This window comes from Conger conger, chromosome 3, assembly GCF_963514075.1.
Source record: "Conger conger chromosome 3, fConCon1.1, whole genome shotgun sequence".
Lineage (NCBI taxonomy): Eukaryota > Metazoa > Chordata > Actinopteri > Anguilliformes > Congridae > Conger > Conger conger.
The window spans coordinates 3126414-3140001 of record NC_083762.1 but is presented as its reverse complement, the minus strand read 5'-3'; the positions used below and the strand labels follow the sequence as shown (position 1 = coordinate 3140001).

The window sequence follows — 13588 nt, the reverse complement described above, 5'->3', positions numbered from 1 at the left end:
ACTGTCTCCTGGGGGAGAGGTTAGGGGCCCTGTGCAGTGTTCTGTAGAACACACCTGCTCCTGGGGGAGAAGTTAGGGGCCTGTGCAGTGTTCTGTAGAACACACTGTCTCCTGGGGGAGAGGTTAGCGGCCCTGTGCAGTGTTCTGTAGAACACACCTGCTCCTGGGGAGAAGTTAGGGGCCCTGTGCAGTGTTCTGTAGAACACACCTGCTCCTGGGGGAGAGGTTAGCGGCCCTGTGCAGTGTTCTGTAGAACACACTGTCTCCTGGGGAGAGGTTAGGGGCCCTGTGCAGTGTTCTGTAGAACACACCTGCTCCTGGGGAGAGTTAGCGGCCCTGTGCAGTGTTCTGTGGAACACACCTGCTCCTGGGGGAGAGGTTAGGGGCCCTGTGCAGTGTTCTGTAGAACACACCTGCCTCCTGGGGGAGAGGTAGGGGCCCTGTGCAGTGTTCTGTAGAACACACCTGCTCCTGGGGGAGAGGTTAGCGGCCCTGTGCAGTGTTCTGTAGAACACACTGTCTCCTGGGGGAGAGGTTAGGGGCCCTGTGCAGTGTTCTGTAGAACACACCTGCTCCTGGGGGAGAGGTTAGGGGCCCTGTGCAGTGTTCTGTAGAACACGCTGTCTCCTGGGGAGAGGTTAGGGGCCCTGTGCAGTGTTCTGTAGAACACACTGTCTCCTGGGGGAGAGGTTAGGGGCCCTGTGCAGTGTTCTGTAGAACACACCTGCTCCTGGGGGAGAGGTTAGCGGCCCTGTGCAGTGTTCTGTAGAACACACCTGCTCCTGGGGAGAGGTTAGCGGCCCTGTGCAGTGTTCTGTAGAACACACTGTCTCCTGGGGGAGAGGTTAGGGGCCCTGTGCAGTGTTCTGTAGAACACACTGTCTCCTGGGGGAGAGGTTAGCGGCCCTGTGCAGTGTTCTGTAGAACACACCTGCTCCTGGGGGAGAGGTTAGCGGCCCTGTGCAGTGTTCTGTAGAACACACTGTCTCCTGGGGGAGAGGGTAGATGCATGTCTGGGGACTGTAGTCACGGCACTCTGGGCTGAAACGCTTGCTCGCTCTCTCTCCTCCGCCCAGCCATAGAGCTGAACCCTGGTTACGTCCGAGCCATCCTGCGGAGGGCGGAGCTCTACGAGAAGACGGACAAGCTGGACGAGGCACTGGAGGACTATAAGAACATTCTGGAGAAGGACCCGGCTCACCACCAGGCCCGGGAAGCCTGCATGGTGAGCCCCTGATTTCAGTACAGCGGGAGTAACACACACGCACACACACGCATAACACACACACATAACACACACACACACACACACACACACACACACACACTTCCCAAATGCGATATGTTAAGCAACTTAAATTCTATAGATGAGATTAAAACCAAAAATTCTAAAAAAATCTCTTTGGACTTTGAATTGGAAAGTTACATCTCGCTTTTCCAATCAGAGAACACCATGCTGATCCAATAGCCAGTCATATGATAGTTTGGTCCCTATGTAAGCACATCACTGACAGTAACTCTCCGATAAGCCACTTCATCCATCACAATTAATCTGAGGGGTCATTGTTCTGAGGTAACTGTAGGAAGGAATCATTGGCCAAATTAGGTGGTTTTAATTATATTACACAGTGTGTTTTGGCTTATTCTGATAATTTATTGTTTACGTATTTTGTATTATTGCTCACGTTAAATTAGGTACTTTATTTTATTCAGTTTTATTCTTAAATTGTGGCAGACGTCACACCACTGTATCTGTAACTAAGCAACCGATGACTTATTTTAGACAGAGATGGCGTTTGAGTTATTTAACACTGAATGGTCCAGGTAATCACAACGAGATGAGCCACACAGGGCGTCTCCCCCTTCAGAAAAACATATAAAAGGGCAAAAATTCAGCCACTGGGAGAAATCCCACGGAAATGATTGAAAATGCGCTGGCGTGACATTCTGAATGTCTTGTCGGTAAGTGGAGAGCCTGACTGTCTAGACTATTAAGTCTCCGTGGACAGGCACACTGGAGAGTGTACAGGAACAACACAGATGTCCAACTCCACGTTCACTCTGACCGCGTAAGGGGTCTGTTTGTGATTTAACCCTCTAAGGCAGCGCTGCTCAGCTCCACGTCCTGCGGGCCGCAGCGTCTGCCCTACGCCGCCTGATTTCACTCATTATTTCAGATTCAGATAATCAGCTCATTTCCTGAGATCAGGTGGTGTGGCGCACGGGTGAAGTAGGTACCTGCAGGATGTGGAGTTCAGTAGTGCTGCTTTAAGGGGTGAGGTCACAAATACGTCATTAAAATGTCTGGTCACACTACAATAAGGTTTCATGAATTGGCATTAACTGATGTAGTTGTTAACATGAATTACTTATGGGCAAATACATTAATTAAGCATGAAATGTACTTTTCATTAGTTAATGCATTTGTTTGCAACTAACTCACGTATTTGTTACAATGAAGTAATGATGTACAAATACATTAACAGAGCTTGACATATTAACTCCTCAGTAGTAGTTAACAACTACATTAGTTCATGCCAGTTCGTGGAACCTTATTGTAAAATCTTCTCAACTGCTCATTCGAATGCTGACATAATAATCGCTACTGGTAACTGGAAGCAGCTGGGTTCTGCAGTGTGAAACGTGGCCCCTGTAGTGTGAAACGTGGGGCCCCTGTAGGGCCAGGGTTGATGGCTGCTCAGTCTGACTGGCAGTTTCCTTCCCTCTCCGGGGGTACTCTTGACTCCTCAGGCTGGCTGAAGTGCGTGGGCCGGTTTCATAAGCAGAGACACTGTGTTCCTGCCTCCTGCCCGGTCACACCAGAAGAACAGGAAGGGGGGGGGGGGGCATGTTTCCATGGCATTTCCTGCTCCTCTGCCTCTGATTGGTGGAAACAGAAAACACATTGTCGTCGCTGGTGTGCCTGGACCAGACCTAGTGAAGGCTGCTCATCTACTAAATGTAAGAACAGGAACTCACAGAGACTCACAGGAACACTTACAGGAACTCGCAGACTCACAGGAACACTCTAGAAGTTCTGTGAAGACACAGGAAGGTGTGTCTGATCCCCCATACCTCCTGCCTCAGTTCAGGCTCTGCACCTGTGTTCAGGTGTCAAAGGGGCATGTTTAGGACCCGGTTCCTCTACTGCTACCCTGCCGGAGGGATTCATATTTAATGTTACAATATTTTAACCCCTTCATTGTGGGCCACTCTTTAACCCCTTTGAAGGTTTTTTAGAATTTATTATTTGGAATTTTTTCGAATCCAGTCAAAAATTAAAACTGATATGTCAGGAGATAAGTCTGTGCTTATGCCACAGTGCTCCTAAAAAAAATTTTTTCTTTGCTTTTTTGCACTGAACGTATTTAAGTTCCAGCTGTATATTATGGGCTGGCGGTCGTGTCCGGGGTCAGCTGGTGAAAGTGGCAGTGAGTCCACAACATGGCTGCCGTTGCCAGGACAACCCCAGTGCAGCATAAAACACAGGCCTTTTTTATGTCCTTTTAAAATGACTGAAGGAATAAAAGAAAATGAAAAGCAGGAGAGGGTGACTTGACCTCACTACTTTTTGGGTCGGGTCGGATTGGGTCGGGCTGGGTCGGATTGGGTTGGGTTGGGTCAGGCTGGGTCGGACTGGGTCAGGCTGGGCTGGGTCGGGTCGGGCTGGGTCGGGCTGGGTGATCTAGACCCAGACAGGTCAGGATGGAGGAAGGAGCCCTCTGGTGCACTCGCTCTGTGCTCACACACCCCGTCTCCTGCTGTTAACCCTTCGCGCAGCGGGAGGTTCTCTGGAATGTCGCTCGGTGTTCTGGAACTCTGGTGCTTCCGGTCACCAGCGGCGATTGTGACATCAGCGTTTAGAATGTTGGCGAAACGCCATTGGACCGTTTCCCTCTCTAGCCTGACGATGATGAGTTTGTTTCCACAGTGATCAGCTGAGCAAGGACGCCCAAACAAAACGCTTACATAAGACAATGGAGAAGGCTGCAATGCAGGAGACGGAATATGAACAATATTTATTTTTCCCTTTGAAGTGCTTTCTATGAGGATCTTTAGCATTATTTTAATTAGGATTTATTAGAAGTAATTATTAAATCGCTGAATGTTAACCAAAATGCGACACCTTTCAGAAAATCTCTCAAATTAATCGCATTTTGTGCCAACATTAAAAAAATAATGTCCTTTGGCAGTGTCGTGTCCTCACAGTGATTGACAGGCACGTGTTTAAAGGGCAGTGTCGTATCCTCACAGTGATTGGCACACTCCATCAGCACTTGAACCATGGGGAACAATGTAAGATATTACATTACATTATTGGCATTTGGCAGACGCTCTTATCCAGAGCGACGTACAGTTGATTAGACTTAAGCAGGAGACAATCCTCCCCTGGAGCAATGCAGGGTTAAGGGCCTTGCTCAAGGGCCCAACGGCTGTGTGGATCTTATTGCGGCTACACCGGGATTCGAATCACCAACCTTGCGTGTCCCAGTCCTTTACCTTAACCACTACGCTACAGGCCACTATGCTGTCGTCAGCTCGTCCAACCACGTCTGATTCACAGCAAACATCGCTGAGCTTTCCCTCTGAAGAGCTGCGATAAAAACAGACCCGTTCATTTAATACGTTGCCTGTTCATTATTTTGTATTATTTTATTTAATATTTATTTGTGATAAAATTTTAAAAAAAAAAAGATTCAGTAAACCCAAAGCCTTATTATTGTTGTATCCTCTCGACGCATTTTAAGTTGTCCTGTCTAATACCCATCATATGGTGCTTTTCTCTGGTTTGAGCTCGAGAATAGGCCCCAGTATTAGCTTCTCAAGCTTTCTGCATCTTTGTAATTAAGAAGCACATCTTGGCTGTGGTTGGTTCGGACCGAAGTGTGGCGTCCAGAACCCTTGTTTAAATGTGTGAGCTCACGGTTGTTCTGCAGCGTATATCCGCTGAGCGGTGTTTTGTTTTTCTCTGTGCTGCGGCTCATCGCTGGTCTGACCCCCCCACAGCGCCTGCCCGGGCAGATCCAGGAGCGGAACGAGAAGCTGAAGGAGGAGATGATGGGTACGTGTCCGCCGGGCTCTATCTCCGCCTCCTCCTCGCTGGTGTTTCTCTAATTTCCTGTTTTCACACCAGCGCCCTTGTGCTTGTCCTGGGGGAAAAGAAATCGCACACACACTCTCACGCACACTCAAACAAACACGCACATACACAGACACGCACACATGCACACGCACACGTGCACGCGCACAAACTCACACACCCGGGTATAAATGTGTACATGAGGAACCGTGTCTGGGTTTGCTGGTATCCATCCCTCTTCCTCTCTGGCTGTGACGGTGTACCAGGTCAGAGGGCTGGGAATGTGCCGGTTCTCACGTTAACATGTTACGGAAGGCCCAGGGCATTATGGCATGTTGTGTCATCCTGCTGCAGTTTGGTACCATGGAGTCACTGCGGTGACTCAGAGAGGGGCCTGCTGAACGCATTCTGGCTGTTTCTCCCGGCTGAACTTACCGTCTTCAGGTCGACATTGAGCAGACGGTGTTCAGAGACTGCAGATTAGGAGCGAGTCCTGGGGGGGGTTGTCCTCGGAAACATTTCCTATTGATTTGACTGCAGCAGAGCTGTGTTGCTACAAAAGCACTTTGAGCTAAATTTTAGCTACGAAGGGTGCTATATAAATGCAGCTTATGATTTGGCAATCTGTAGCCATTATACAGTGCATCCGGAAAGTATTCACAGCGCTTCACTTTTCCCACATTTTGTTATGTTACAACCTTGAGGCTGTAATTGCTGCCAAAGGTGCATCAACAAAGTATTGAGCAAAGGCTGTGAATACAAAAAAAAATACATTTGCAAAAAAATAAAAAAAAATTTAAAAAAAACGTATTTCATGTTGTCATTATGGGGTGTTGTGTGTAGAATTTTGAGGAAAAAAAGAATTTATTCCATTTTGGAATAAAGCTGTAACATAACACAATGTGGGAAAAGTGAGGTGCTGTGAATACTTTCCGGATGCACTATAAATAATGGCAGTTTGCTGGTGGTGAGACCACACACCTGCTCTCGTTCACACACCTGCACTCGTTCACACACCTGCTCTCCTTCACACACCTGCACTCGTTCACACACCTGCACTCGTTCACACACCTGCTCTCCTTCACACACCTGCACTCGTTCACACACCTGCACTCGTTCACACACCTGCTCTCCTTCACACACCTGCACTCGTTCACACACCTGCACTCGTTCACACACCTGCTCTCGTTCACTCACCTGATCTCGTTCACACACCTGCTCTCCTTCACACCCCTGATCTCCTTCACACCCCTGATCTCCTTCACACCCCTGATCTCCTTCACACCCCTGATCTCCTTCACACACCTGATCTCCTTCACACACCTGATCTCCTTCACACACCTGATCTCCTTCACACCCCTGATCTCCTTCACACCCCTGATCTCCTTCACACCCCTGATCTCCTTCACACCCCTGATCTCCTTCACACACCTGATCTCCTTCACACACCTGATCTCCTTCACACACCTGATCTCCTTCACACCCCTGATCTCCTTCACACCCCTGATCTCCTTCACACCCCTGATCTCCTTCACACACCTGATCTCCTTCACACACCTGATCTCCTTCACACACCTGATCTCCTTCACACACCTGATCTCCTTCACACCCCTGATCTCCTTCACACCCCTGATCTCGTTCACACACCTGCTCTCCCCCTCAGGGAAGCTGAAGGACCTGGGGAACATGTTCCTGAGACCCTTCGGTCTGTCCACCTCAAACTTCCAGGTGAACCAGGACACCAGCAGCGGATCCTACTCCGTCAACTTCGTCCAGAACCCCAACAACAACAACAGGTAGCCCAGGCTACCGTCGCCCCGGCAACGCTGACGCCCGGCCGTCGCCTGGCAACCACACCGTGCCAAAAGACTGACAGACAGGACGACGGTCTGTCATCCCTGTGTCACAGTGCACTGACCCTGAATGGAGCACAGCATCATGTCTGCAGATGAGGGGGGGTGTGTTTGGGGGGGGGGGGCGCTCTGCGGGAGGGGGGGTGGGGGGTTCTCTTGCGGTGAAGTGAAACCTGTCACAGGTTGTGTGTGTAAATACTAGAAAGAACATTTTGAAATCACGTGGACAACACTCAAGCATCAACACTCTTCATTAAAATGCTCATTAAAGTTTCTCTGTTCACGCTTTCGGCCTTTCTGATCGTGTTTTTCTGTCCGTTTCGCGCGTGAGCTCCTGGTTTTCGAGACGTCCGCAGAAGAGAGTCATGAACAAGAGAAAGCTACGCTTCACTTTTGTTTCCCATTTTGGCAAATGTGGGTTTCATAAAAATATATACATTTTTTTGGATTTTCCCAAGACGGATGATGGTTTGCTTTGGAGTGTTCCCACAAAACAGTGCCCAAGAATCTAAACGGGGAAACACGTTTATTTATTTGGAAAATGTATAAATATACTAATGGTGGTGGTCTCCGTGGATCGTCTTAAGAGTAAGGCTCACCGATTCTACTTGATTCTGAGATGTCCTTCCTTCTGGATTTTGCATGTTTTTCCATCATTCTTGTGGGCATTGGTTCGTTTTGGAGTCCCCATGTATTCTCACCTTCAACAATTTCCCTGTTTTCAGCCCGTAGAACATTATTTCAGCAGAGGATATGTTAATCGGTTTGATCACATGAATGCTAACAGGCTCAGCCTTCCCACACTGGTGCACTCTGCTCTCTGCTAATGTCCTGAAATGCTAATGGCCAGGAATAAAATTGATATTCATTTATTAAATCAATGAATTTTAGATATGAATCTATTATATGTATTTAGTATTCCATAAAGATTGTATATTTAAGATGATATGAGTCAGAAAAAATACTAATATAGTATAGTACTGTGCTGCTGGCTCAATGGGGTGTCACCAGGCTGTGCTGCTGGGTCATTGGTGTAAGGACAAAAAAACAGTGACGGGCTCATTCGCATTAGAGAGGTTTTCGTGGAAGTGGAGGTGGTGAAGAGCCCAAACCCTAACCTGAACCAACCCCGAGGTCTTAAAATATATTTCTATTAATTTGACCTCGGTTGATAAATGAACACGATCCATCTTTCGGTCTATAGGAATAAAAAAGTAAAGAGAGGGGTTCTCGTGTGGGTCATGGGTAGTGAGTCATGTTCAGCCACAACCGCAGCCTGTGTCACAACAGCCACTTGAGTCATCATCACAGACCGCAGCCGTCTCATTAATAACACGGTCAATACGTTGAATATACGGCGATCTTCTGCTCTTTTCCGTACTTCTGGACATAAAACTTACCAGTCGACTTTTAGTTCTTCGTCTTAAGTCTACCAAGAGCATCCCGTATCAAAGGTCAAATGTAATTATTTTTTTTTTGTACCCTGTGACTGCCTCTAAATGACAACTCGAGTCTGATGATTTTAGTTAACATTTTATTTACATAATCTTTTTACATCAGAAAAAAACATTTACACAAAATGTATTTTTTTTTTCACCCCAATGTGTTTCACCTGTACAGTGTCCTCCGATCTGAAAAACAGAGAGCATTGTAAATCAAACACAAGATGGACTAAAATAAAGCCAGCCACCATGATAAAATGCGTTTCAGCCTGGGGTTAAACGATGCTCAAATCAGTGTGTTCTACCAGCAAGATGTGAGCCTAAAACCATCAAATGTGCCAAGTGGCCACAGAATAGAAGTGTGGGTGGGATTGGGGGTTCAAGTCCTAAAGTGCAGGGTGACTGGGGCATAGCAGGTCCCTTTAGAGCTCCAGGCAATAAAAAACAAAAACAAAAAAGAAAACATTTTAATGAAAAGAAATATATGGACTGCTTCAGTTTCTCAAATTGTGCATCACAGAAATTCATAAAAAGACCAAAGATGGAAGAGAAAAAAAAACAAAGAAACAAGCCATACTGCTTTGCAATGATGCTTTAAAAAAAGCATCTTCAGTCAAATACAAATACATATACCATCATTTGGTAGCGGTCTTCTTAGTGAAATAAAGAACGCAAGCCAGAGAAGTGATCTGATTTATCGTGAAACCATCCCCCAAGAGAAACATAAACAAGCACCACTGAACACAAACGGTACTCAAACGGACAACATCCGTTTGATAAAAACCCGAGTTTTCATACTTCAAAACTCAAAACTCGCAGCATCGGGACCACAATGAATGCACATAAACTCATAATGCACAGGTTGGACAGACGTGAGACATAAAATGCAACTACTAAATCGCGTTTCACCTCACCTACTCAACAGAAATGTCCAAATGCCAAAAGTATATCCCAGAAAGAGTCGACACTTAAAATCTATGAGTATCAATAATTAACTGTTTGTGAAATGTCTGCCCGTCCAGTAAGAAACGGTGAAATAAATCGGTGTGAAACGCGAATGCTCTGTGAACGGGGGGACCGGCTCGTCAAGCTGTAGGCCCGAGCCGGCACAACTGGGTGACAGAACTGCAAATGGCCTGCCAGTGTTCACATTAACTCTCAAAAGACGGTTGCCAGGCTTCGTCAGCGCCCCCTGGCAACAACTGGAGCCCTGAGTTTTAAGTCTTTTCTCAAAGGCAAGCACCAATTCATTTAGGTTATTCACATTATTTTTCATTTTTACATTTACAGAAACGTGAGAAACGAACATGTCTGAGCCCGAGTGTGAGGTGCACGTTACGAACGCTCCTCCGACACGCTCAGTACGAACGCACCTCCGACGCGCTCAGTACGAACGCACCTCCGACGCGCTCAGTACGAACGCACCTCCGACACGCTCAGTACGAACGCTCCTCTGACGCGCTCAGTACGAACGCTCCTCTGACACGCTCGGTACGAACGCACCTCTGACACGCTCAGTACGAACGCTCCTCCGACGCGCTCAGTACGAACGCTCCTCCGACACGCTCAGTGAGAACGCTCCTCCGACACGCTCAGTACGAACGCAGCTCCGACACGCTGAGTACGAACGCTCCTCCGACACGCTCAGTACGAACGCTCCTCCGACACGCTCAGTACGAACGCTCCTCCGACACGCTCAGTGAGAACGCTCCTCCGACACGCTCAGTACGAACGCAGCTCCGACACGCTGAGTACGAACGCTCCTCCGACGCGCTCAGTACGAACGCACCTCCGACACGCTCAGTACGAACGCTCCTCCGACACGCTCAGTACGAACGCTCCTCCGACACGCTCAGTACGAACGCTCCTCCGACACGCTCAGTACGAACGCACCTCCGACACGCTCAGTACGAACGCACCTCCGACGCGCTCAGTACGAACGCACCTCCGACGCGCTCAGTACGAACGCACCTCCGACACGCTCGGTACGAACGCACCTCCGACGCGCTCAGTACGAACGCACCTCCGACGCGCTCAGTACGAACGCACCTCCGACACGCTCAGTACGAACGCTCCTCCGACACGCTCAGTACGAACGCACCTCCGACGCGCTCAGTACGAACGCACCTCCGACGCGCTCAGTACGAACGCACCTCCGACGCGCTCAGTACGAACGCTCCTCCGACGCGCTCAGTACGAACGCTCCTCCGACACGCTCAGTACGAACGCACCTCCGACACGCTCAGTACGAACGCACCTCCGACGCGCTCAGTACGAACGCACCTCCGACGCGCTCAGTACGAACGCACCTCCGACACGCTCGGTACGAACGCACCTCCGACGCGCTCAGTACGAACGCACCTCCGACGCGCTCAGTACGAACGCACCTCCGACACGCTCAGTACGAACGCTCCTCCGACACGCTCAGTACGAACGCACCTCCGACACGCTCAGTACGAACGCACCTCCGACGCGCTCAGTACGAACGCACCTCCGACGCGCTCAGTACGAACGCACCTCCGACGCGCTCAGTACGAACGCTCCTCCGACACGCTCAGTACAAACGCACCTCCGACGCGCTCAGTACGAACGCACCTCCGACGCGCTCAGTACGAACGCTCCTCCGACACGCTCAGTACAAACGCACCTCCGACGCGCTCAGTACGAACGCACCTCCGACGCGCTCAGTACGAACGCTCCTCCGACGCGCTCAGTACGAACGCTCCGTGTCAACGGTCCTACCGCCGCGCCCGCAAGTCACAGGCCCATCGACCCGGTCCAGAAATCAGCCACCTTCCCGACGGTGGTCTCATTACCCCCGCTTCAGTCCCACAGCAGATGAGATTCGACAGGATTAAAACGCAAGGTCTGCAAAGTTACAGTTCAATTTAAAACTCATTACCGCCGGCTCTCCCGCGGAGACGGTTTGACAGAAATGGCCGTACGCTCATCACAGCCCAAGATGTCTACTTCTCTCAGAGGCCAAAAAACATTAAGAGAGATGGTGGGGAGGGGGAGGGGAGAGGGAGGGGGGGAGAGAGGGGGGGGGGGGAGAGAGGGAGGGGGGGGGTGAGATGGTGGGGAGTGAGAGAGGAGAGAGAGAGAGAAAGGTAAGACAGTTGTGAGATTAGATTTGTAAAAAAGGAAGTTGAGCGACACAGAGAGAGATGACAGGAAGAGAGATAAAAGGCAGAGTGGAGGACAGCGAGGGGGGGGGGGGGGGGCTGAGAGGGAGGCCAGATGCGAGCTGGGGGCGGGGGGGGGGGGGGCGTTTGGCCCACTGGGGGGGGGGGGGGGGGGGGCTGCCCTACGCTTGGAGGAGATGGAAGAGACCGTGCATGACAACTTCAGAGCGGCAGGTTTGGAGAGGCCAGTCCGCAGTGAGGCGGAGTGCCACGCCCTAAGCCCGGGTCCTACTGTCACCTCCAAGCCCCCTTTTAACACCTCCAGCACACTACAGCTACCCCCCCCCGCGGCACAACCAGGCTCTGCGCCGTCAAAACCGCGTGTGCCGTCCGGGGCTGCACGATACATCACGTGTTTATCGTCCTCGAGACGGGAACACGTGGAATACACACATCGCCATAGACTGCGTGAACTAGTATTGATTTAAATTATGTTCTGCAAAACTGATTGGCTGTTCAATTTGTTCAATAAAGGCATGTTGGAAATAATGTGTTTAATTTGTTTATTCAGTGGGCACAGGCGAAAGACCCCATTGTCTGGGGTCTATGTTAGGAGTGTACCTAAAGCAGACTTCAGAACTGTGCACACTTAAATATTTGTTTATTTATCGCAGGTCATATCGTCATCGTAATATTCAACAGCGTTATTGCATAGCGCATATGTTCCTCGTAACGTGCAGCCCTAGTCCCCTTCCCCGAGCTCAGCTCAGGAAAGTCAAACCGTTCTTTCTGATGCAGGAACTCGCGGTTCATCTCCCTCTCCTACTACTCCCTCCGTCTGCCTCTCGCCCCGTCACCACACGCCGCTCGGCTAATCCGATTTCACCCCCTAACAGACACTTAACGGTCGGGCAGACGGCCTCATCCGGCAGAAGATAGCCCTCGGATCAAATTACCAGGCCGCCACGGCACCCCGTCCCGAGTAATCCCTCAAACGGACGCCTCTCCGCAGAAGACCCGCTCCTCCTCCTACGCAAGCCCACCAGGACGGCCAGGGCTCCCACACTACCCGGTCCGCCTGACACAACCCCTTTCCTGGAGGACAGTCGGGAAGTGACACAACCCCTTTCCGCGAGGACAGTCAGGATGCGATACAGGAACCCCCTACCCACCCCACCTCCTGTCCATCTCGGCCTCGGTCCAAAAAAAGTGGACCCCCATCCACCCATCCGGAGTGAAACAGGGACAGGTGCTCGGTAAGGGGAATAACTAGTGTCATTGATGCGAACATCCAGAACGGCCAACGCCAAGGAAGATAAAAGACGAGCCGTCAGTCGTAAATATTCTTGTGTGCGTGCATCCGGTTCCAATGCGTCAGCTCCGACCTCAGGAGGAGGAGAGGATCAAACCATGACAGATCACTGGGGGCGGCTGCTTTCATCCAACAGCCGCCGGAGCGAATCGTTACAGACTGTGGAGGAGGCGAGCTGGGACCTGGGATACACAACGATACACTCGGGGCCACCCGGCCTGACCCCAGCAGCAGACGGATAGACAGCTGCTGCACACTCCTACGGGACACTTAACAAATAATTTAGGGGTAGGGGCGGGGGCGGGGGTGGGGTAACCTCCTCTCAGTGCCTCCTGCCCGCTCACGCTCACCATTAGGGAGGGAAGCAAAGGTGCCGGAAATCAAAAAACAAGACAGTGGCATGCAGGTGTGGAGAGTTGAAGTCCCTTTGTACAGGAAACGACTCAGCCACAGGTATACATCACAGTGCTGCTCCCACACGAAATCCAATTATTCTCCAAGCAGCAGAAACCCGCGGAAACAGCCAATCCATTCCGCCCTTGAAAGCAGGAACCCGTGTCTTCTTAACAGGAGTAACAGTGCACGGTTTCATTGTGGTTTAAATCTCGAGAAGTGTGCGCAACAACTACCACCTTTTTTGGGTGAGGCTGCAGCTATCCTGAAAATGCGATCTAGTCAGCACCGTAAAAAGCCAGTGCACTAACATAGGTGCACAGGGTAACAAAAGATTACGGGAAACAGGCAGGTTAAACATCGCCTGGCTTTGCCCTCATCAG

General features: G+C 50.2%; 1 protein-coding gene across 1 annotated transcript in view; it reads left to right on the top strand.

Moving 5' to 3' along the window:
* The window catches only part of ttc1 (tetratricopeptide repeat domain 1), a gene marked incomplete at its 5' end in the record, with an annotated part of 11778 nt that extends 4746 nt beyond the window's left edge, over positions 1 to 7032 (top strand). The window contains 3 exon segments of the mRNA XM_061237136.1: positions 1077 to 1225; positions 5008 to 5062; positions 6744 to 7032. Of these exon segments, the coding sequence (XP_061093120.1) occupies positions 1077 to 1225; positions 5008 to 5062; positions 6744 to 6880 (341 nt within the window).
* Positions 7033 to 13588: the final 6556 nt, after the last annotated feature.